The sequence below is a fragment of the Pituophis catenifer genome, unplaced genomic scaffold (genome assembly GCF_029215685.1).
Source record: "Pituophis catenifer annectens isolate HBS135680 unplaced genomic scaffold, rPitCat1.0.hap2 SCAF_3, whole genome shotgun sequence".
In the NCBI taxonomy this organism is placed as follows: domain Eukaryota; kingdom Metazoa; phylum Chordata; class Lepidosauria; order Squamata; family Colubridae; genus Pituophis; species Pituophis catenifer.
This window is the reverse complement of record NW_027256883.1, coordinates 33,502,346-33,528,110: the sequence shown is the minus strand read 5'-3', so window position 1 is coordinate 33,528,110 and position 25,765 is coordinate 33,502,346. Positions and strand designations below refer to the sequence as shown.

The following is a 25,765-nucleotide window of genomic DNA, read 5'->3' as shown; positions in this document are numbered from 1 at the left end:
GTGCCGAGCCGCGCCGCCCTCCACGCCCCCCTCCTTGTGCTGGGAAACCAATCGACGCCGGGGATGTTAGCGGCTGGGAGGTGGCCGTGTTGCTACAGCAGCGGCCGGGAGCCCGAGACAGGCAGGGAGCGCCATGGAGGAGCTGGAGGGTAAGGGCGGGGACTGCGAGAAGAGCCGCGGACCCTTTGCTCCTCCAGGCTGGCGGGAAGAGAGAGAGAGAGACGCCAGGCCCCGGGGGGGGGGGGGGGGGGAGCAAAGGGTAGAAGGCGGGAGGACACATCTTAATGCCGAAGTCTCCCCTCCCGGAAGGCGGGAGGAGACTCTTTACTCCCGGGAAGGAGCCGAGGAGAAGGACGGGGGTCTCCCGAAGGGTTTGCATCTTCTCCCCCACCCCACCCCATTCCCAGCCAAGGCGCGTCTCCTTCCCGTTAGTTACTGGGCGTGTCGGGGCTGGCTGGCTGACTGTCTATTCCAGCCGCTGCCCGCATCCCTCCTGCGGTAGCTCGGTTAATGCCGGGGCGTTTGGGACCCCTGCGGTCATTTTGGAGGAGGGATGGCTGGTGAGTTCCAAAACGGGCCTTTCTGCCAGCCAATGTCATACAGCCCGCATTTTTTTTTTTTTCCTGCGAGTCGGTCACGCCGAGGTCAGGTTTTGAACTCCGGGTGTGCTCATTAGATGATAAAAGCAGTTTGTTAGCTACTGCGCTTGGGGCACCCAGGTAGTCAATGTGGGGGGAGGGGGCGCTGAAAACGGTGAGTGGGTACCTGTAAATTCGCTTTCTTCTTCTTCTTTTTTTTTTTTCTTTTCCCTGCCTATTTGTAATGTATTTTCAGAAGTGGTGCTAGGGAAAGTTGGGGCTAGCATGCATCATATGATGAATATTAGTATGGAAATCCTGAGAGAACTGTTTTCAATGTAAGTATGTATTAGAGCCAGTTGAGGGTTTGTATTCAATTAGGGATGCAAAAGAGGGGGAAAGGAGGGGGGATTTTATTGTCATTTGTGGAAAAGGCCTACTAAACCGTTTACTCTTGGAAAGAGCCCTTTGTTGGTTTTGAAAACCTACCCTGTAGTGGAATTGGGTTTGGCAAAGCTTTCTTGCCACATTTAGTCAACAGAATCCTCATTTAATCTAGTTGAGGATGATGACATCACTATTTAAAGTGTGTTGGCATCTCTGTTGTTCTTTGTGTGGGATTGCCTTGAATTGATTTTCGGCCTCTTTTATTTCATAAATCAAAATCAGCGATGCTTTTCTTATTAATTACGTTTTTAATTTTATATGTAGTGCAAAAGAAAGTGTTTTTTATTAAGAAAAAGAGCAGTCTGTATAAACTTCTTTTAAATTGATGCGCTGAATACAAACTGAAAAACTAGCTGTTATTTTGATACACAGGATTACTTTAGGTAAATTTGAAAATATGTGAAGATTTATGCATATAGCTAGTTATTTGAGCGATGAATCCCAAATGTATACCTTCAATCTAAGTGTGTGTGGATGTTAAAATATTTATACTAAAAGCAAAAATGCATGTTTTATGAATCTAACATATTTTACATTGATTCAATATCAGAGAATAAAATCTAATTAACAGTATTTCTGGGCTTTCAGCTGTTTTTTTAATGTATTGAGTTTGACAAGGAAAAGGAATGTTAAACTGATCTCACTATGGCGTTACACCAGGTATATCTAACAATGCTGTAAGCCTATGAATTTGATTTGGGACTAAATTAATCCCATTTTAATTGTCTGCTCATCAGTTCTCTTCAGAACTTGATATTAACTGTATGCCAATTTAGGTAAATTAGTTGATTAGCAGTGTGCCTCTATTCATCTTCTGATGCCATCCAGATGTTTTGTGCTGTGCTTCAATTCTATTAACTGCCCAGCATGGCTGATGGCAGTAGAATGTATGAATTGTGTTACAAAACAATTTTTGTAATATGTTCACGTTCCTTGGTGAAATTAGTGTTGTGGTTGTGGAGAATATATATAATAGTGATTGCAGGAGAAGAAACAGTAAGCTGAGCTTGGGTTATGTATAATTTTAAATTTTGGTGCCCTGGGTGACCATGGGTGTCATGGAATATTGCAGTCTAGGGCCTTTATCTGCTGCTGTGGCAGAGGACAGAATAAGAAGACAGGTGAGGAAGAAAAGAAGATAGCATTAAACAGGATGGGTAAATAGAGTGGGCAGAAGCAAACCCAAGGGATCAGGGAAGCCTATCCAAAAGAATAGCTACTTTGTGACAGCTAAAACAACTGGCCAGAGAATAGAATAGTTTGTCTATTATATTCTAAGCTTGTCTAGGAAAGCCAGTGGCATGGTCTAACAGGACATAGCTTTGTATATGGAGGCCTGATGTCTTGTGCACTCAAAAGATGTGTCACCTTTGAGTGTACTTTCTCCTATTTTGATTGGAAAATTGTTAAAACCATGAGTTTGTCAACTGTTGAAACCATGCATGAATCCCAGCACTAAAAGGAGGATAGTTTCCTGCTTCCTCCCATTGTGACACCTATCATAACTTAATCTTTGGTGTCTTTGTGAAGTAAAAGTCAGTATTAATGAAATTTTAGATTTCTAATATTTAAAAATGGAAAAGTCTGAATGTATATTAGAACAGTTGAAGATGACCAAACTATCATAAGTACTATTAAAATAAACCTAAGTCAAGAACATAGGATGAATGTTAGGTATTTTTGGTTTTAAAATTGTTTTTATTACTGGACAAGAATAGATTCTAGTGTGATGTTTTCAGAAAAACCTGTCTACAAAGAGTACGGAGCCAAACTTAGGAAACAAACCTCAAGATACCATACTTGAATCTAACTGTTTTTGTATATAATAGTGCTCAATGCACAAAGCCCCCCATTTGAAAAACTTTTATTTCCCCCCCCAATCAATTATACCTATATTGTTTATTTTTTTTATGGCCACCCACAGAGTTTTGGTCTAACTTCTCTGTCACATTTTATCCTGTGGATTATACAGATATTTATACAGAAACGAAAGAAAGTATTCACTGCCCAAAGTCACTGGTTTGAAATAAAGATCAAAGATGCTCATATGTGTTAGTAAGTTCTAAGGTAAATCATTTATTTAGATTTAAATAAATTTAGATTTAAAAGGATACTGATTCAGTTTAAACTAAGTTATTCACTTAGGAACATTATTCAGATGCACAGATATGGGAAACCTAACTTAGCAGTAACATGCATATGTATAACCACTGTAACATGATAGCTTTAAAAAAGGCAAATACAGTTCTATTTACTGTCAATAAAAGTATCATTTCTAAATTCTAGTATTAGTGCCACCCTATTGCCTTGAGCCAAATCACACTTTAAATATTATGTCAAGATCTGGGCTACATTTTAGAAAGGATTCAAACAGATTGGAATTAACTCAGAAAAGGGCAATAAAAATGATCAGTGAACTAAAAATTCATATTTTGAGGGAGAAAAATATTTATTTTATTTATTTATTTATATTGCCCCCTATTCGCCCATTGCGACTCAAGGCGGCTTACAGAATATAAAACCACATTTAAAACAATAAAACTAATAAAAAGAATCAAATAAATTAGTATAATATAATAAAATCACCCCCCCGACAGCAGATCACACGAGCCATTTAATAGGCTCCATCCCACTCTGGGTCCCCCACGCCCGCTGGCAGAACCAGGCCTTACAGAAGAGTATTAGAGTGGGGGCCATTCTAATCTCTGGGGGAATGATGTTCCAAAGAGAGGGAGCCACCATGGAGAAGGGCATTATTCTGGGTCCCACCAGATGTATATCCGTCAGGGATGGGACCCGCAGCATTTCCTGCCTGCCTGCTCTGATGGGTCAGGTAGATGTGACCGGCAAGAGACGGTCCCTCAAATAACCTGGTCCCAAATTAAACAACTGACGAGAATAAAAAAGCCCTTTCCAACTATTTGAAGATACTCAACTCAAATGGACTCATAAGAATTATGGTCTTATACAACAGAAAAGTAGATACCGCTTACATATTAGAAAAACCTATTAAAAGAAACCAAATTTAAACCATCTTTTCAACTTACTACGTTCCTTTTCAAGTTTCTTACTGATTGCATTTTTAAATATTTATTAAAATAATATTAGAATCTTTTTTTTAAACACAGAGCCTGCTAGAGAGCATGATGGACCTCTTTGCTGGATGTGTTCAAACAGAAGACAGACAACCATCTGTGAGAAAGCAATCCATTTGGATTGCTGCCTTAGGCACAACTTGGGCTAAGTGGTCTAAATGGCCCATTCCAATTTGATGGTTCATTATAGCTTTTATTTCGGTTCTAGAATTAGATATAGATATATAGACTGTATGGAATAAGCACTAATACCCTGCACTTACATTTCTTTGAATGACATCCAATTATTTCTCAGAAAAACAATATTACATCTAATAAATGTTTTGATTAGTAAAAGGGAAACAATTTTCACAGATTTTTTTTTTGTTGGCAGCTTTTCTTCTCAATTTGCTCTAGAGGATTTTCCTATTCTGCTGACAGAAAGTCTACTAGATCAAGTATCATTTAGCCAGAGAGAAACTCAACAAACACATGGAAATACTTCTATGTTATTTTAAAACCACATTATTTAATGAACCAAAATTGTAGTACAATAAAATGTGTGCTTTACATATTACTGAGTTAAAACAGCCACCAAAAATAAATGAAGGCAAATCACTATAATTTTCCTAAACCATTATAATATGGGCTCATCTAATATGTTGGCCCAAGGCCTGGGAGGACAGTAAGGATTGTATGGCCTCATAAAAGACCAATAGGGTCAAGACAATCTGAACATGGGTAGGACAAAGCAAAAAAAAAATAATTCATTGAAGGAACCTGGAACATGCCTACCCTGACAGATTAAAAATAATCAGAAATAGACCCACAAATAACATGTCCCTGTGCCATGCAGAAATTTATAGATAGTAACCAGCACCTTGAATTAACACCTGGAAGCCTGCTGGGAGTCAGAACAGCTGACAAATAAGTGGTGTCACATGGTTCTGAACCAGTTACTGTATATCTACTACATAGTATTCAAGGAAAATCCTATGTATACACTTAGGAGTCCAAGCAAGGGGCAACCAAGGCATGATTGTGAGCAAGGCCTTTCTGGTTTGTACAGGGAGGCAGAGGTAATGATGAACGAACGTAATAGATAAAAGATGCTGTAAATGAAATCTCAGGTTCAGGAGAATAGTAAGCAAAAGGGGAAAAAATCATCTGAAATATAAGAGTAGATAAAAGGAGACTGGCAGAATATCGGGATCAATATCAACCGTTCAAAGTGTACCAGGTCAGGAAAACAGATGCTGCAAAGATTACTGGAACTTTATAGTAATGTATTGGGTATTCTGCCAGAATTTCTCTGTTTTCCCTTATACCAATAAGAATCAAGGCAGGATTATTTAAGCTTCTTTCTTACGCTTACTCTCCTAGGATTACATTTTCTTTACAGACCTTTTTATCCATTAACAGCCCTTGCAGTTCTCCGACTATACTCTGCCTTTCTCTACACAATCCAGGAATGGATGCAGTTGGTGTAGATTTCTACACCAGGGGTCACCAACCTTTTGGATCTCAGGGACCACTAAATTCATAATTTTAAATCCTGCAGACCACTAATATGATCTGCTTAATGACCGGCTGGGTGGGCATGGCTACGTGGTCATCTGACTGGGTGGGCATGGCCAATTCGATGTCACTCATGTTGAGGGGTGCCTCGATGGCCTCTACTCGCCCCTCCCCTCCCAGCCACTCCTCGCCTGCCTGCCCGGCCTCCTTAGGGCCCCAACAGGAAGCAGTTGTTGGAGCTAAGCAGCCACCACGAGAAAGAGTTGGCAAAACAGCAGGCTCAGTTCAAATTGGATCTGGCCAAGAAGGAGGCTCAGCAGAAGCACCTCACTGAGGACCACGAGCATAGGCTTTCTAAGCAGAGGGAAGACCTGTGGGAGTGCAAGGCCAGGAACCAGAATCTGGATGTTGAGATGGTCAGCCACTTTCAGGCCAAGATGCAGTCCCACTGGAACGAGGCTGTCCGGCTCTTCGCCACCAGTGGCGTTTCTCTCCAGCCTTCGCCCAAAGCCCTGCATCAGGAGGTTGAAGCAGACCCCAAGTCAGAATTTCTGCCCCCCTCCAATCCACACAAAAAGACCCTGAAGGGGGAGACTCTCTACAGCAACATAAACTTTCATTGCATATATCCGGCCCAGGGGCCGCAGCTTGAGGACTCCTGATTTAGTACAATATAAAAAAATGCAAATAATTTTTCTGCGGACCACCAAAATTTTCTCATGGACCACCAGTTGGTGACCGCTGTTTTACACCATTCAGACACCTTTCAGTTTTACTCAAGGGGGGGGGTTCCCAATCTTCACACAAAGCTAATAGGGGTAGAAGGGAAGGAAAAGGCAGACTATTACATGACTATTACCCTTATAATGCCGGATTCATTTCATTATGAAATATTCAGTCACATTAAGTAGGCAGACTTCCAGTATTGATTGTGTGCTTCCGAATAAAGTATGGCTCTGGATTCATATCACTTTTCCATATATTGATGGCTGCTAATGCTTTTTGGCCTGCCAATGTCATTGTATATATTTGCATTATGACTATATTGAGGGAATTAAATGAGACCTTATGCAAGATTTCCAAAATTGTAAGAAATTTTGGTATTCATATGCAAAGTCTTAAATCATTTATTACTTTGTGGTACCTATGACTGCCTGTGTTATATTTGTTAAAGAGCCAGTGTGACTTCTTGATCAGGATGGCTTGATTCAAATTTGAAGTTATATTTCCTCATTTAACTTTGAAGTTAAACTTGGAATTTTTATCCAAATATGCAAAAAGTTATTAATTATGCCATTGATCTGGTATAGTTGAAGAAATAGAAGCCTTTCTTAGGTAATTAAGTGATCAGCAGGATGTTTGAAAAGTGAAAGCTGTAAGAGAATTGTAGAAGTCATTTAAACCAGAGACCAGCACACCTTCATTGAAGTGCTACTAGAGGTAAAAACAAGTCTAAAAGGGAGAGATGTTACAGTCCCTCTTTTCAGATTTATACCAATTATAATACTGTATACATTTAATCATGGGGGTGCAATGGCTCAGTCGTTAAGGACACTGAGCTTGGCAGCTGGAAAGTTGACAGCCCATGTTCGAGGCTCGAGCACCACTCAACAGTGCGCTACCATTCATGCCCCAGCCCCTGCCCACCTAGCAGTTCAAAAGCAAGCAGATGCAAGTAGATTAATAGGTACCACTTCGATGGGAAGGTAACAGCGTTCCGTGTGCCTTTGGCATATAAACCATGCTGACCACATGACCATGGAAAATGTCTTCAGACAACACTGGCTCCCTCAACCAAGAAACGGAGATGAGCAACATGACTGGACAGGGACATCTTTACGTTTACCTATGCACTTAATCAGTATAGCACACAGTTTAGGTTACTGCAATATGTGTATTTTTGAGCTTAAGATGGTGAGGTAATGGGGTGAATACCTTAAGTTACTTGAATTAAACAAAGAGGCCTTAGAATTTGTTTTGTTGAGCTGTTAGTTTTTCAAGTGGTCTTGCCTCTCCTCTTGTGAGTAAGCATTCTTTGTGTCATAATGTCTATGGCTGAATATAAAGTTTATGTGCCACTGAGAATGTACATATAGAGATGCGTATGGATGAATGCCTTTGAGAAAGTGGAGGAGGAACAGGATTTACTTGCCTACCGGAACACCATTTTCCCTTTCAGTCAAATGTTTGTTGTGTCTAATTGATTTCTATCTGAGTTACTGCTTTATTTTCTTTGGAAAATATATTTAGATTAGTATCTTTTTAGTTTGCTCCTACAAACTCCAGTTCAACTCATAAAACTGAACTATTATAATAACAATTAGATGTCCCATTAAAAAGTTTAAATTTGTTCTAATCTATGGATATTTATTCTAATTTGACATTCATTTAGAACATTATCTACAGTTCTTTAAAAAATATATTGAGTATTCTTTTTCGTGCTTCCATTTTTTCTGGAGGTGAGGAGGGTATTCTTAGATCTTTTAAGCCAAGAATCATGTGGTCCCAGAACGCAATTCCTATTATTTCTGCCATGAACTGGCCTACTTTAAAGTGCTGGCAAACATGTTATGTTGTGAATTATGAATAAAAACATTTGTCTGCTTCCTTTTCTATATGTATATACAGAAATCTATGGCTGCAAATCTAACATCCCAAATGTTTCAGCTTCATTTTTAATAACATTTTTTAAATGTGTGTGGTTACATGCATATAATGTAATTGTGTCCTTTATGCACATAATTCACTATACATGGAAAGATTGTGCATAAAAGATCATTCATGATTTCATTCTTTGTATTACATCATTGAAAAACAAAGGAAATATTTAGCTTCCTAATAGATTACTTGTTTTTGGCAAATAAAACTGCAGTTGGTTGGAAATATGCCAACAGTAGTAGTTCAGAGATAGGAGATTGTTGAAAGCAAATACAGTACTGCTGTTGTTCAATCACATAGAAATTATTGAATATTGTGAAGGACTATCTGTTACCATTATGCCAAAAGAACATAATACATATCCCAGATTGGTTGAAAATCATTAAAAGAAATTAATTTCTTTAAAAAATAGTGATTTATATTTGGATAAGTGGTTAACATTGTAAAATATAAGTTTATAAGCAATTATTTTCTTAACATTATTTTGAAAACCTAAGATAAAAGCATATACTCAAGATTCCCTGAGTATGAGCAATAACACTATGAGCTATTTATTAAATAATTATTTTCTTTAGGAATGTAGTAGACCTTGGCAGAACTGACTAATATCTGCCCAGTTCCACATTCTTTTCGGGGAAATAATGGCACTCAAATTCCTCTGGCAATCATCTGTGACTTACAGCTTCTTTGCATTGCCTGTGAAACTTTGTTTACTAGTCAGATAAGCTTAATAGCTTATTATTCACTTGATAATGAAACATTCATTTTATATCTCCTTCAGAAAACTTTGGATATTGATATTATTAACATATTGCTAGGAAATTATGGTTTTCCTTTTCTTTTCTTCTTTTTATGGATTTTCCAGATAATTCCAATATAGAATCCAAAAATTATATGTGAATGGAGAGTACCATGAGTTGCTTTATCATCCTTTTTTCAGTCTGTTATATAATACATAAATATTAATACATTTTATTATGTCTGTTTGCAGTATGATCAAAAACACTTCAGTCCTTTGTGCTTCCAAAATAATTCATTTTCTTGCCCGGTTTAATTATCAAAACATTCTGAATGATGTGGTATGCTTTGTTTAAAAAAAAAAAAATGGAGTACTATCTACTCTACCCTATCCTAAATTAAATAAGTACTAATTTTTTTGAAAAAGAAAACACATGGTACTGTTGTTTTAATGTTTAATGGGAAGTATGGCATGCAGAATACAAAACAATAAAAATGTCTCTTTCCAGATTCTTGTATTTTTGAATTCCTTGATTTCACCATTCAAGTCCTTCAAATTATCTATACACTTATTTAGATGATGATGATGATGATGATGATGATGATGATTATTATTATTATTAATCAGGGAATCTTTCCAAGGACTATAAATTTATCAGTACTGTAGACAAAGCTTGGAAAAAGAGTATGTAATGCTTAGAAGTAAGAAATGCAAAGTAGTTCCATCTTTAAAGAGCATTTTCTGAAATAAATCTACAAATTCACAATTAATTATAATTATAGTTTAGCTTAAGTATCAGCCCATTCTAAGTAGACCAACATATTGTTGTTGGCCAAGAAATGTTAAGTAGGATTTCTATTGCCTCAACAATTGTGTGTATCTTTCTTTTTCAGATTATAAAAATGCACAACAGCCCGAAGAATTATTACCATGTCGGATTTGTGGAAGGACTTTTTTTTTACCTGCATTAGTAAGTACGAGTATATGAGTATAATGTCAGATGAGTTTATTTAAATCAAGATGAGAAATGATAGGCGCCCTGCTGGCACAGTGGTTAGAATTGCAGCCTAACTCTGCCCACTGCCTGGAGTTTGATCCTAACAGAACTGAAGGTTGACTCCGCTTTCTATCCTTCCAAGGTCAATAAAATGAGAAGCCAGTTTATTGGGAGCAATAAACTAACATTTGTAAACCACTCAGTGATGCTGCAAAGCACTATGGAGCAGTAAATAAGTCTAAGTGTTATTTCTATTATTATTGCTATGATGGAATTTTTTAATTGAACAGTTATATGCTGTTCGTAAAAGGCAGAACATGTCCCCATCATCTTTTTCTCTGCTTTGTATAGAAGAACAGAGCTTTTTTCCTGCCAGCTTTCAGCCCATTTTTTAAAAGAAGCTTCAGAAGTTCTCTCTCTCCTTTTTCCTCTTAGGTATAGGTGAGTGGGAAGGCTGGTTAAGCAACTAGTTACCTCTGACCTTGTCAGAAGGTCCAATAATGCAAAAGCCTCTGAGCTGCCATTTATGTTTGCAGCATTCCCTCAGCAACAGGAAGACTGCTTGTTCACTTCAGCCTGTAGAGAAGTCTCCAGGAGACAGGAACTGAGCTTGTGCAGAACCTTGTTGAGCAAAGTAATTTCAGTTCATCCTTTGTGCTCTTTTTCACAAGGGCTATTCCACACATGATATTGCATAAGTGCAGGGAACATTACGAATAAAGAAGCCCTTTCCCAAACTAAGGTCTCCAAGACAGCCTTTATTGCTCTAGCAATAAAGGTCCTGACCCAAGGAATCTCTAAAGGGGATGTTGTGACCCAAGCCTAAGTAGGTAGTAATCGATGCAAACAGTTCTAAAACAAACAGACTTTATTAGAACAGCTGAAAATTAATTCATTCTCAGTGTAGTCAAAACTAAATTAAAACAAGCTCTTCATAACATAAATTCTTCAGTCTAATCACCAACCTTGGTATAATTAGGCAAACTACCAAAGGCTTCTCTTGGCAAAAGTTCAAAAGCAGAAGATGCCAACAAGAGATAAGTGCAGCAATACTATCTAAGTTGTTTTCCGACAAAAAGCCCAAGAGCCGTTGCTGGTCTTTTAAGTCTTATGGGAGGGGCCAAACATCTCTTGGCCCTACTCCCGAGTCGTCCTCTTTGCTTTAGCTGCTCTTGCCTTCTGGCAGCTCTTCTCATACGTGCACTAGGAACAGGCTTCTCCTGTTCCTCTGCCTCTCTACTGTCAACCTCTGGAGGCTCCGGAGTCCACACATCACTCCCTGATGGCCCTGGTCCCATCTCTGCCCGGGCTTTCCCCAGCCTCCAGGACTGGCCCCTGTTCTTCCTCAGCCTCATCACTGTCCGACTCCACTGCCAACTCCGCAGGCTGCTGGCGAACCACAACAGGGGGGCTGGAAGCTTACTTGTGGAAAAAGTGCCGAGTTTTGTCTGATTCTGTATTTTGGTAGAAGCCTTGGTATTTTCTATGAGTTCTTTAGTGTAATTTGAAGGTCTAGGCAAGATAATGCTTTTTCCTCCATTTATTTGGTCAGTTTTTGGCCTGGGAATATGGTATTATATAAGGCATAATCAACCACTCAAAAGACCCAAAAAGAATGTTCTTCCTTAATGTTCTTCTTCCTCCTTTTTCATGTTCCCATAAGAGCAGGTACAAAAGGACAGCATGAAGGAGAGGCTTATTCAAGATACTTAGAATGCTCAATTCAAGTCCATATTGATACATAGTTCAATATTGTTTCAGTTGAAAATAATATCTATAGAATTGTTTAAAATTGTTTAAAATTAACCCACTGTCCTCATGGTGTTAACTGGGAAATTGCCAGATACCAAAATTCACAAGCAAATATCTTGGTAGGTCTCTGTTTTCCCAGACAGTGGAACTTCCATTTCACTGAAATGTTTCCTTAAAAGATTGTCTCTCCTTTCTCCTTTTATGGTTCATCATTTCCATATTTGTGATTTATGCTACTATTACAGACCTTTGTAGAAGCTCTTCTTGATGCCATTTGTTGAATTCCGATCAGGAATTTGACATGGAAGATAGTGTTCTTAATAGTGTTGACCCTGGCCAAGTGTGTAGAAGAGGGAGCTGGCAAATCTTTCAATCAAGTGGAACATCTGGATTTTCCATTCATATAGAGTAATTTTGACATTGGAGCCTTATGTTTTGCCCATCTTTTTATAGGACCAAGAGATTCATTATTTTTAATGACCCAGCCTATTCCTGGGTACAGAACTGATTTAAAAACTAACTGTTAGGTTTTCAGGATCAGTCTGAATCATATACAAGTAAGTGTTCAGATAGCTTATTTATAAACCCAGTAATCAAGGCAAAAAATATTAAATATATTAGTAGCCCCTCAAGTCCTACAGCAGCCTTATAAAGTCAGGTTGCCTTGTTAGATTTGTGGGTTCCGGTAATGTTATTGGGGCTGGTCCGGGTTATTTTCTTGTCCCTGGGTGACATTTTAAAGGCATCAGGTTACTCCCAAATTAGTAAAGCCTGTTGCAAGTCAGAAGCTTATTTCAAAAGCTACTAGCATGTATCTTAGCTTCTCCCCTAAAGGCAGTTTGAATGTGATCTCAGGAGGAATTAATGAAGAGCATTATATTCTAAGAATAGTATTAATAGCAGAGTCACCCAAGGTATGAAATCATCTCAGCTCCCCATCTATAGCAAGCAAGATTTTGCACGGGTTCTAGCCCATAGGAAGATTCTGGAAACAAATGATCTCTTTTAGTGACAGTGATGAAGATGTTTCATGCTGCGCAGGAGTAAACCACTTCTGTGTTTTATCAAGAAAACCGCAAGGATAGACAAGACAGAGTGATTGTCAATACAGTGCCAGATGCTGGGCTCCTTGGGTCAGATGACACTATACATGCTCTTGGGGAAGAACTGAGAATATTTTAGAATAGCAATGGTGCTTAAGATGTAGTCAGATTAAAGCTTTTGGGACATCTATGGTAGTTGCTAATATTGCCCTGCAGAAGTTGCAAATAGTTAAATGAACGTGAAAAGCATAAAGTGCTTTCTGCTCTGGCCATCACTTTCTAGAACAGGGATGTCAAACACAAGGCCCGCGGGGCCATCCTGGAAAATGTAAGGGGCTGACCCGTGTTGCTTTGGCCCGGTCTACCCAATGTAGAGAGGAAACATCAGGCCAGCGTGGCTTTGGCCTGGTCTACCCAGTGCAAGAGGAAACATGCCAGCAGTTTGTGGAGTGGCATCAAGCTGGCCATGTCTACCCAGTTGGTCATGCCCAATCCTTTGGCCACGGCCAGTGAGTGGTGTCAAGCTGGCCATGCCCACCCAGTCAGCCATGCCTGCCTGGCCCCCCTAGGTCAACCACAGCCCTGATGCGGCCCTCAATGAAGTTGAGCCTTGTTCTAGAATATTGTCTCACCGGAGGCGAGGTCTGCACCACACTCCTCCTCTCCCAGAAGAGCCTGAAAACCTGTCTGTGCCAACTGGCTTGAGGCTCCAACAGAGGCGAACTACCCTAGGAGTAGATTATGGGGTAGAGAGAACCTCATATAAAGTAAATTAATATAATAAATATACAAGGAGTCCTTGACTTAGGACCATGTATTTAACCATAGTTTGGAGTTAAAATGGTGCTAGAAAAAGTGACTTATGACCTGTCCTTAAATTAGGATCATCACACATGCTTGCTTTCATATGATTATGATTTGGGCACTTGACAACAGGCTCACATTTATGACAGTTGCAGTGTCCTGCAGTCATATGATTTAGGATCTTCCAGCTGGCTTCTAACAAGCAAACTCAATGCAAGAAAGCTGGATTTACTTAACAGCTATGGTGATTTGCTTAACAGTCATGGTAAAAATGGTAGTAGAATCAGGTCTGATCATATGATTCTCTTAATGACCACATTGCTTATCAACCAAAATTCTGGTCCAATTATAGTCGTAGGTTGAGAACATCCTGTAAGCTTTGTCTCTTGGGTTCTTTGCTTCTCTTACACGACAGGGATCTAATAATGAATTTTTTAAAATCCAAATATAAATATTCCACTTTTTAAAACTTTCATTTCACAGAAAAAGCATTCTCCCATTTGCCAAAAAACTGCTGCTAAAAAAAGAAAAACATTTGACTCTAGCAGACAGAGAGCAGAGGGAACTGATATTTCCACAGTAAAGCCTATAAAACCACGGGTAAGTACATAAATGCTGAAATATAGGTATTATTTTTAAAAAACTAATATTGGTTGCAAATATGTTATGAGTTTTTAGGAACTTATCCAAAGTAGTGTACTGTTTCATTTTTTCTTTGGTTAAGGAACTGTTAGTTGTTTTCAGTGTACTTCTCGTATAATATTTCTTTTTATCTTGGCATTATCTTTATCATTAACTCAAAATGCTGATTTCAGACATATTGTAAGAATGTATATTACTAGGAATACTAGGGCTGTAGGTTGGTTTTGAGAAAAGGTAGAGGGAAATAATTTATACAGTACTTGTAATAAAATTGAAAACACATGATGTGTTCATTAACTTAACTGGGAAAAGTCAAGCTTGACTAGAAGGAGATACTATTATTTTACCATACTATAGAAGCTATTATATGAGCTCATAATCCTGAAGAATTGCAGCCCATAATGAAAACTAGAGCAGGGTAATATGCCGCTAGGAACAAGGCAAGATTTTGGCATTTGATTGTCTATGATAAGATTTTTTTAAAGAAAACTAAAAAAAGCAGATAATATTATTGTGTTCTATTGAATATTGCTGCATCTCAGAAGCTTAGTTTTCTCCATAAGAGAAAGATACAAAATACATAATTCTACACTCTGTACTAGATATACAGTATTTTGTTGGTTTTGGGTAGACCTAATGCTTTAAATTAATATAGTTATGTATTCCTATATCAGCAGTTAATATAACAGTAAATACTTTTAAGTTTAATGCAGTATCTAAATCAACTATATTGAAATATTGAAAACGAGAAAATAACTCTTCTTAATGACAACAGGAAAAATGCAACAAGCATTCAGAAGAATAGGAAGTGATTATAAGCAGACATTGTTATTACTTGGAATTCAGCTAGCATGGAATATTAAATTTACTTTTTGTTTGCTTACTTTTCTTTCATAAGTGCTATCATGGCGCTTGTCTCAAAGACTAAATGTAATTTGGCAGATAGCCTGGTTAAAAATAATACAATATTTTTATTCAGCTGGTGTTGTTTGGGTTATTGCGTACTGTACTTAGTACACGAGAAATCACACGTTTTACATTGCAAAACTATGTCTGCTGTCTGTGTTGTCTCCTTAGCCAGAACCTCCAAAGAAACCATCAAGCTGGAGACGAAAGCACGAGGAGCTCATAGCAGCTATAAGAGCAGCCAAAGGAGTAGATCAGGTTCTTAAAGAAGGTGGAAAATTGCCGCCGCCGCCGCCTCCTTCTTATGATCCTGGTATATAATTTGAATTTGACATATGTATACATTTTAGCATATGTTCATGCAGCATTATTTTTGAATAGTTACATAGCTCTATCAATCAATCGTACATGATCACCATGCTTGTTTAGAACAGATACCTTTATATCCGAAATCCTCTATATTTGATTTTTTTTTTTATTCAGGAGTAAATCTTTAGGAACACTGGATGCTTTGAAAAAATTAGATTGTACCCATCATGTCTGTTCTGTATATCTGTCTTCTTTATATGCAAAACTTTAATTATATACAGTATATCCTTTATGAATGACTGACCCAGATCTGATACCATGATTCTTTTTTTTATCTTTACACAAAGCTCCTCTACTGAATCATTTCTAAATTATTATATAGGAAATAATTGCACATTTACATCAGCAGTAAAAGTGGCATGTTTGTCGTAAATTACTGTTGCCTTGATTATTTGTCATTGATTATTTGTCAGAGGTTTCGCACTAAAACCTTTTACACCTGGAGTTGGAAAGGAACCTACAGGGATTTAATTATTTGGCTTTTCTCTTACTTCCCCATGTGTGACCACAAGTAAGACCTTGTTCAGTCTAATTGTCCTAGGGAAAGAATTCAGACAACTGTATCATTGAATCTACTTTTTAAATCAGTTTTAAACTTCCATTAAAAAAATACAATACCCACCACTTTTGATTTTTCCCCTGACTCTGAGCTAAAGCCAGCCGTCAGCCAATACCTTTTCCTCATCCCATACAAACATGGGAGTCCTGTATTGTTGTATGAAACTAGAGTTGCTGTAAAAACTATGTGGTTGCAAATATACTGGTATCTTTCCCTCATCACACTTTGCAAGCATTTCTGTAATTGAAACAGAAGAAACAGAACTCCCAAGAACTTTTATTTTTTTCTTTGCAAACACTTAGATGGATGGACACAGGTTGTATTTATATATGTGTGTGTGTGTGTGTGTTTTTCTTTTAGCCAGGTTTTTCCTATGTAACCAAGGTTTTTCTGCAGCCCTAGCTCAGTGGAGTCACATCTACTCGATTCTGGGCTTTTTTTTCCTTCGGGCAGCCAGCAGGCCTTTGCTGCCTGGTGAGAGACCAGGCAATCAATCAATCAATCAATCAATGCCTTCCATCGTTCCCTGAAAACCTATCTTTTTCAGCAAGCCGGGTTGGCTTAGAAGAAATTTTTAAATTCTTTTAATTAGTTTGTGATTCTTAACTTTCGGGCCAAAATTTATATATATTTTTAAATGTTTTAATATTTGTATTCTATGTTTTTTATCTTGGCTGTACACCGCCCTGAGTCCTCAGGGAGAAGGGCGGTATATAAATTGGAAATTAAATTAAATTAAATAACAACAGCACAGAGTCTGCTGTCTGTCAGCAAGAAACAAAAAGCCCACAAACTTGTAAATGAGATTTCACAGAACCAGGGCTGCATAGTTTACGTAGGTAAAACCTGGCTAGAAAGAATATGCACATAAAAGCCTACGAAAAAGAAAGAAAAATAAATAAATAAATATATATATAGAAAAATGTTAGCACATATGGAATAGAAGTGAAGGGCTATTTAGTTACCACTGAACTCTGAAGCAGCTCAGTGGGTGGGATGTAGTTGGAATCTGTTCCTTTAAGAGTTCTATTGATTAGATGGAAGAGAACTGATTGGTTCCCTGCTTATTCTCAGAATTTTGAAATAAGACTCAGAGATCTGGAAATTGTGAAGGTAGACAGAAATATAGTGAAGCTTGTTTTTAGCTGGGTGATTAAAAGAAAATAATGGAGTGTTCCAGAAACTTGATAATTTACATACATTCTAGAGATTGATGTACTGTATTTCCCCCTCCCCTCCCCTGCAGAATTTATATAGTCCTATGAAATATTCAACACACACACAGACATATATTTTTGGTGGAAATAGCAGCTGTTATAAATGTTATGACATCAGGATATTAATTCTAAGTCTTTCTTGGGAGCAAAATTGTGGTTAATTGAGTGAATGAAGTAATGAATAGCCATTACTTTGTTATGTATCTGTCGAATATAGATTATATTCAGTGCCCATACTGCCAGAGGCGATTTAATGAAAATGCAGCTGATCGACATATCAATTTCTGCAAAGAACAGGCAGCACGTATTTCTAATAAAGGGAAAGTGGTTAGTGAAGTTAAAGGGAAGCTTCCTGCTCGAACACAGGTAAATAAATTTACTATCCATCATTTCATTCTTTTAATTTTACTGCTTTAAAAACAAACATGTTTTAAAGTTAAGTCATAACTTGATAGTTCTTGAAACTTTCCTCCAAAAGTTGTGAATGTTCCAACGCTGAAATGGTATAGGGTTTCCTGACTAAAGAGGGGGTTAGACTAGAAGTCCTCCAAGGTCCCTTCTAACTTCTGTTATTCTATTCTATTCTATTCTATTCTATTCTATTCTATTCTATTCTATTCTATTCTATTCTATTCTATTCTATTCTATTCTATTCTATTCTATTCTATTCCATTCCATTCCATTCCATTCCATTCCATTCCATTCCATTCCATTCCATTCCATTATTTCTTTTGGATATTTAAGAAACGAAAACAATCTGACAAAATCTAGGAAGGAACTAAGACACCAGGAGTAATTAATTAATACAGAACCCATACGTACTACCTTTTATAAGCCTTTATGGGAAGTTGAACATTACAGATAGGACATTATTTTAATCTATTTTAGCTTTCATTGAAGAAATAAAAAGGCAAACAAATATTAAAGTCTAATCACGTTAACTTAAATCATTTCCCAAAAGTACCTTGTTTGCTTTGAAGTCTTTTCAATGTTCTCTTTGTTATGCAGAATATGCCAGAGTATTTAATCACATAAATAATTTATCTAGAAGTAGGCTTATCTTCCATTAATTTATATAAACCTCCATTAGTTGTTATCCAAGATCATGGCTGTCACAGCATCCTTATGGTAATAGACTCCATAATTTAATCATGACAGATTTTCAGTGGCATCAATATCTATACTTGTGATAAGTTTAGAGTCATTTCCATTCTTCAGAGGGGGAAGTAAGAAACAAAGGTTAGCCAAGCCAAGCCATACATTCCATATGTATTCCAATACCAATTTTACTTTACACTTCTATTACATAGAATTTATCTAGATTCAGTGTGAAAGCTCAGTGTTCAGTGTTAGAGCTCATGCTTTACATATTTATCATTATATTAATTAGGGAGGAAGGAAAAGGAAGGGAGGAGTCTCCTCTTTAGAGATCTTGGAGAACTACTGCTACAGTGTAGAACAACCATCAGAGCCTAGGACTCTCTATATGTGTTGAATATAATTCCTGGACACTGTGACCATTCGTCTGTGGTTTGATGGATGTGCTGGTTTCTTCTTGTTATATTGCAATACTTTTCCTCGTTGGAAGTTCCTCCTTGTTAGAAGTTATCATGCTTGTTAAAAACAAAGTAGCATGCTTTAACTGTAATATATAAAAAGGGTAGGTAGTCTGCCTTAAATATGGGGCACTAAAAATGTAACACTGAATCAGCATGATGGTCGAAGGTTATTTAACCTGTTAAATTACTGGTTTAATGGATATCATATTTGTTATTTCAGTACAAGACACCAACAGTAAAGAAGATACCTTCTTCAGGGCTAACACCGCCAGCCTTATCACGCTTACCACAACCAAGTAATGAACATGTGTGCATACGTGTGTGTGTGTGTGTGTGTGTGTGTGTGTGTGTGTGTGTGTGTTTCCTTTGTCTGGAATTTTGTAATTAGGCATTCTCTTGTAGCTCCCTCAGCAGAGGGAATTTAAATCTTAAAACAAATTTAGCCCAAGCTGCTAGAAGTTAGGATAGATAGTGCTAATACAGATGAACCTCTAATATGCAGAATGTGAATGAAGTTCTGATCATATGTTTGAGGTGATTATCTGTCATAATAAACATTTTAAGTTCTTCTCTGCAACGACATCTCAATAATTAAAATGACAATTTCAAGATGCTTTTTTAAAAACTGAGATGAATAATTTTGAAAGCAGTTGTGCTGTTTTCAGTGTCCTGCTTCATAAGATTCCTAGGAGAAGAATGAACAAATGAGTTGAGTAGTCACTGCTATATTAATGTCTCGTTTATCTCCCTACCTTTCTCTCATTGCTTCTCCTGGCTTGTTAATACTATAGAAGGAAATTGTTAGCATTGGAATCTCATTTCTAATCTTGTATAAAAGAGTAGGACAAGGGTCTTATTTTTCAATGCCATTTAAAATATTAAACTTGCTGACTTAATATTGCCCTTTATTTCTGAATAAATGAGTCACAGTGGGGGGGGGGATCCTATGGTGGTCTGAAATCTTAAGAGTGACAACCAAATCCATCTAAACGTTACTGCTAAATTGTAATTCTTCATGTGAAAGAAAAAGAACAGTAAAACATCCATAGATTGAGAGAAAATACTTTTGATTAAATTATAATTAAGTTAGATCAAATTTAGCATTTTCCTGAGTATCAACTTGATTTTCTTGGCCTCATGCTCAACTTTTTGAGGTATGACTGTATTAATTAGATTGTACCCATCATGGTACAATCTAATTTTGGCAATTTTTCTATTAGGCTTTGCACTGAGGTCTTAGACTGTACATAAAGATATGGAAATGTGGAAATTCAGTCTTGTAGTGAAAGAAACAATGTTTTTCATGTTTTCATGACAAGGTTCCTCTGCAAATAAAACACTGTCTCCAGGTGGACAATTGGGAAACAAAATCCAGAGTTCTCCAGCTCATAAAAACGTAATGAAAGTGAGTCCACAAATAGGGTAAGTATATTCTTAAAAGAAATCTGACAGTGGGGTTCACAAGACAAGATGCTGAAAGTTTCTAGAACTATACTTGATCTGCTTTCATTTCCATGGAAATCTGATAACAATGTATGCAAAATCCAACTAGTCTGCATTCCCTGATGAGAACATTAGAGGAAATGGGATATTGAGTGTTCCTATCAATGAATTATAGTCATTCATTAAATGGTAGTTATGCCATTTAAGTGGCAGTGAGAATTCTGAAAGCAAAAGCAACTCATATCTCAGATATGACCCCATGTGGTTGCCTTAACTGCATTTTCCGTATCTCAAAATATGATTTGAAGCTGTTTTGGGTTACAGATAACTAAATATTTGATTTAATCTTAGCCTTAAAAAGGTCTATTCCTATTCCATTCTTAAACTCAGAGCCAGGCTAATTTCTGAGTCATTACCAGACAGTCTATATCAAAATGTCTTATAAATGTATCTGTTCCCATGAATGATTTGATTAAGGTTATAAATGGATTTCAACTATGAATAATTAATGATTTGCTATTGAATATTCTTTATAATCCTGAGATAACATTTCTCACAGTGTAGCTGTGTTAATGCATATAAAATTACAAGTGATTTTCATTACAAATTGGATAAAATTATTTTAAGAGGTTTAATGGCTTCAATCATTTGTTGTATCACCTGTACTTTAGGCACCTTTGGCACACTTAGGAGTGATTAAATTTTAAATTGCTTCCTTCTACTTCTGCTTGTAGCATTCCGTATTATGGCTTGTGCAATTTTTCAACAAGATACAGCATTTTTCAGGGCAAGACAAGATCTCCATCTATCTGTTGTGAGGGGCGGGCAAAGGAGAAAGCTTACCCACTTTTTCAGGTTGCTCCAAATATTTCATTTATAAATGCAGCCATCATTTAAAACAGTTTGGGCTCTGATATTTTTCTTGGCTCTGCTTGCTAACCCTCCTTCTATCTCTTTAATGCTTTCTCACCTGTGGTGATACTATAGTTTTGAACATTTTGAATAAAGAAATGTTGAGCCTCTTGATTAACCTCCTATTTCTTTTACCAGCTGGAGGTGTTTTCTCCTTTGAAATAAAACATTTGATTGTGTTCAATTTCTGGATGATAAAGAAATTAAAGAGTAAAATAGTTTGTCTTCATCCTCTAGATGGCAACATGTAGCTTCTGTATAAAAAGTGGATAATGCTATCAAAAGCAGGAAATTTTAAGAAATGAACTTCTGATCTTATATAAAAATCAGACAATAATTTGAAGATGATAATAAATAATTTGAGTTTGGATAAATTCCAGCTGTTCTGTTTTGTTATAAATTGTTGTGTGAGACAGATAGCGCTTTTAACGCACAATATTTTTTAATCTCTCATTGTTTTGTGTTTTCTGAATAATTTGATACTTAATATTTTTATTCTACAGCGCAAACCCATGATAAAGCAAAGGACTTGATTTACATTAAATAAGCGTACGATTCTGCATTTTTGAAAAGGATGAACTGCGCAATTTAATTGCAATGATATAAAATGACAATGCCAGGAAAGTGCATAGTAATTTTGCAAATTTTCTTTAGCAAACTCTTGCATTAATACTAGTAACAATGACTGTTTCCTAAACTTTTATCAATTAGTGCCAGGCACTCTAACTTTTGTAATTTTTGTAATTGTGATGATAAACTCTTGATTTAATGGACAAAATGTGCTGATGAACAAGGATATATGCTGGGACATCAGTAGCAGCCAAGAGAAGGCAAAAAGAGGGAAGGAAGGGAAGACTGGAAAAAAACGGGATGGAAAAGACAAGGGGATATGTTGTGCTGGAATATCCACAGCAACTATAGATACTGAAAAGATCCTGGAATAATTAGGCAGATCTATGGAATATGCTGTGCTAGGATTTGATGCAGGAAAATGGATGCATCTAATCAAGCTTGCCATACTTGTTAGGTTTAGGATAAACCTAAATACTGGCTAACTTTAATTCTGCCTAATTCATTTAATAATAATATATTTTAAGAGGGCCCATGAAACCACGGATGGGAGCATCTACTAATATGACACGAAGCACCGGTCCGGGTATGATGGCAAACAAAAGAAAAGCATTTGGTACTGAAACTTATTCAGCCAGGTAAATTATTTTTGCATCTATTGACTTTAATTAAGATGAAGTAATTGCCAGATGAAAGAAAAGGATAAAAATGTGAAAATACAGAGAAAAGCATAAAAGGTCATATTTATTTTTTAAAAAAATCAATGAAATTGAACCATTTCTCAGTGAAGTGTATCTTGCACTGTACAAGTAAAAAATATTAATCTAATCAACATAAATGTGGAACTTGACTTAAACTAGTCAAGTTTTTCTGAAAGTCATTATTTTTTTCTCCCCATAGCTTCAGAGCCTTACTGAAATTAAATCTATTCATATTCCTAATAGTCAAACTAGATACCTCACAGGAGAATTGGGATTATAGTGTAAGGATATTCCCCCAGCCAATTTTATTTTACAAAGCAAGGAAGTAGCTGTGGGGAAATTCCTTCTCATTTCTGTTTTAAGTTCTAGGGGACTAAGCCAGATATTTTCTGTTTTGTACTTCTTTGTTAATGTGTATGCCAACATATACATATACCAAAAAATATTCCATTGGTAATTGGTAACTGTTCCCTGAACATAATGTCCTTAATTTTCAGAGCAACTCAGCAGTTTTAAAAGTGTAAGCGATCCTAATATCCCCAAATTTCCATGTAATGTTTTCTTTAGTCCTTGGCTTCCATTTTATATGTGAATTTCTAAATGAGACGTAAATGCTTACAGGTAATTCAGGTAATTGGTGCAATGTTTTCCACTGAAAATGGAGCATAAAACATTTAGTCAACATAGTAGCAGAATTCTGAAAAAGTTTCCTTTGGGCAAGTTGTTTACTTGAGTCAAAAATTCATATATTAATTCTTTATTACTGAAAAGAATATTTTAGAGATCATTGAAATACATATTTCTTTACCTCTAATCTTTGTTGTGTTTATTATTTTGAATTTTTAATGCTTGACATAGGGCCGGATTCGACAGTGGAGACTGTTCATCTATCAATGGAGGAAGTTCAAAAAGCAATGAGGGAAATTCTCTTGCACAGTTACCAAAATTCTGTTACGAATGTGGTACCAAATATCCAATTGAATCTGCAAAATACTGCTGTGAATGTGGTGTTCGAAGAATGATTTTGTGAATACACCTGTAATGTAAAATGAGAGATAGATTTCTTGCTAAGGCTGTATGAAAATCTCTGCTATACTTTACCACCAGGATTTGCGCTAAGGCACCATATTATGTTCTGGGCAATTATTTTTTGTTGTGAAATAATATATATAGATATATAAATACGTTGTATATAAATGGTTAGATACCTAAAACTGTGCCATTCTAGATGGTATACTTGAGATATTGTTGAAGAATATTTAATGGAGCAAAACTTTAAATCAAGCGCTAAGGTTTTTTGTAATATACATATATATTAATGTTCTTATTCATTTGTAGTTTTTGCCCTGAATCATTTGGTCTAAGAACGTGTTCCAGTAGAAAATATGTTATACATGGAAATATTGATTGATATTTGGTTGATAACCTAGACGATAGCTTGTTGATTGACAGTCATAAATTTTATTATTTGTATATGTTTAATGTAAATTGAAATTACTAGTTTCACGTGTACTATTATAGCTAACTAGTTGGCATTTTACCTGCTTTCTTGTTCCAAAAAGCTATAACAAGTTTTTGTGCACAGATATTTTTCTATGTGGAAAACTTCCCATGTGTTTCATACAAAAAGATTGAGTTGCTAATAAATTAATTAAATTATCAAATATAATTTAATCATGTTCTTAGGATCAACTTCTTTTCCTAAAAAACAGGTCTGTGATCAGTTTTAAAAGCTTGGCCAATATGGCCTAAGTTAATTTCCTTTTGATTGCTTGAAATGTACCAACAAAAACGCATTGAATATTTTATAATAACTATGACACACTTGTTTCAGAAAATGATATCCTAATCATGATTTTTCTTCTTCCTATTACTTTGACTTGAGGGTGACTTTACCATTATCATTTCTTACACAGTCCTCTGAAACTAAAACAAAAAGAATTATATTAAACTCAAACTACATTAGTATTGTTACATTTTTTTTTAGTAAGTTTGGTAACAATTTAAGTAAAACAAGTCAATTTCCATTTTTTGACCTGAATGATGTAGGATTTTTAATGCTATCTTCATTCTAGTCAAAATCTGCTTGCTGTGGCAGATGATAATTAAAAATGCATTGAGCAAGATTTGTCCCTATTTTTGAGTATATTGGCCAATGGCAAACTGCAATTTTTAACTAAAAGAATTAACAGGTTAATTAGTATAGAATTGTATTTGTGTGTTAAAATTCTTTTAAAAAGCATTCATAAATGTAGTATTCCAGTTCTGTATTGTTACCTAATTTTATGTGTATTAGTGAAAATCAATCTTTAATATCTTAATGTAGATTAGCATTTTTGTTTTTTTATTTAAAATACACTGGTATGGTGGAGCTTACATAACAAAAATTCAGAATGCACTGTAGTTCTTCCTTGGTCTATGGATTATGTGGATTCTGCTCTGCCTTGCCTATTAACTGCTAGTATTACTTAATATGCATCCTATTCACCAAAGAACCCACATTTGTTGTATTAAAGTTTCACATGTTCCTGCAGATGCTTTATTACATCTTATTGCATCTCTTTGATATGTTTTAATATAATGAATCTGGTCTTCATAACAAAGCAGTAGTCTAATTTCTACTAAATAATTACATGAGCATTATTCTGATTAGGTAAATTTTGTTTCCCTAAATGTTCTTTAAGAACAAAAGCATTGTATAAATGCTTGTTCTATGTAACCTAGAATTTTGTTAATAAAACTTTCATTGTGTATATAATTCTTATATCTTAAAGAATCTTTCTCTATGGGTAGGAAAAAGCTATTGGGGAATAAAGTCATTAGGTGAGAATTCCTAAAAATTGAAAACACTAAAACATAATTATAAATCTTTGTAGAAAACTATAGGAATAGAAATAAAGATGTCCGAGGAAGTAAATGTGGAAGTAACTCGGATTTTAGGGATTGTTTTGGGAAATATTACCATAGAATGAGCTGAAAGTACGTATTAAAACAGCAACAAAAAAAAGAGAGCTTTCCCGGGTGTTTAAGGAACAGAAAAAATGTATCAGCTGCTCAGTAAAAATATGTAAAAATGAGACTGGAAAGCAAGGGCAGAATCAAGTAACTACATTGACATACTTTTTGCTGGGAAGAGGCTGGAAGTTGGGTGCTGCCCTAGAAACCAGAAGCCTGTGAGTTCTAACCTTGCCTTAGATATGAAAGCCAGCTGGGTGACCTTGGGCCAATCACTCTCTCTCAACCCAACTCACCTCACATGGTTGTTATGAGGAAAATA

At 36.3% G+C, this 25,765-nt stretch overlaps 1 protein-coding gene across 2 annotated transcripts; it reads left to right on the top strand.

Annotated features, from left to right (window-relative positions):
- Window positions 1-77: 77 nt before the first annotated feature.
- ZC2HC1A (zinc finger C2HC-type containing 1A) lies at window positions 78-24,194 on the top strand. Of its 2 annotated transcripts, none has more exons than XM_070942182.1 (9): window positions 78-149; window positions 9,908-9,984; window positions 14,094-14,210; window positions 15,330-15,471; window positions 17,521-17,669; window positions 19,083-19,158; window positions 20,182-20,284; window positions 22,315-22,425; window positions 23,347-24,194. In XM_070942182.1, the coding sequence occupies exons 1-9, from the start codon at window positions 134-136 to the stop codon at window positions 23,516-23,518; spliced, it is 963 nt and encodes a 320-aa protein (XP_070798283.1). In that variant the 5' UTR covers window positions 78-133; the 3' UTR covers window positions 23,519-24,194. The 2 variants fall into 2 exon arrangements, with proteins under 2 accessions (XP_070798283.1, XP_070798284.1); XM_070942183.1 differs by lacking the exon at window positions 78-149 and adding an exon at window positions 484-560.
- The last annotated feature ends 1,571 nt before the right edge of the window (window positions 24,195-25,765 follow it).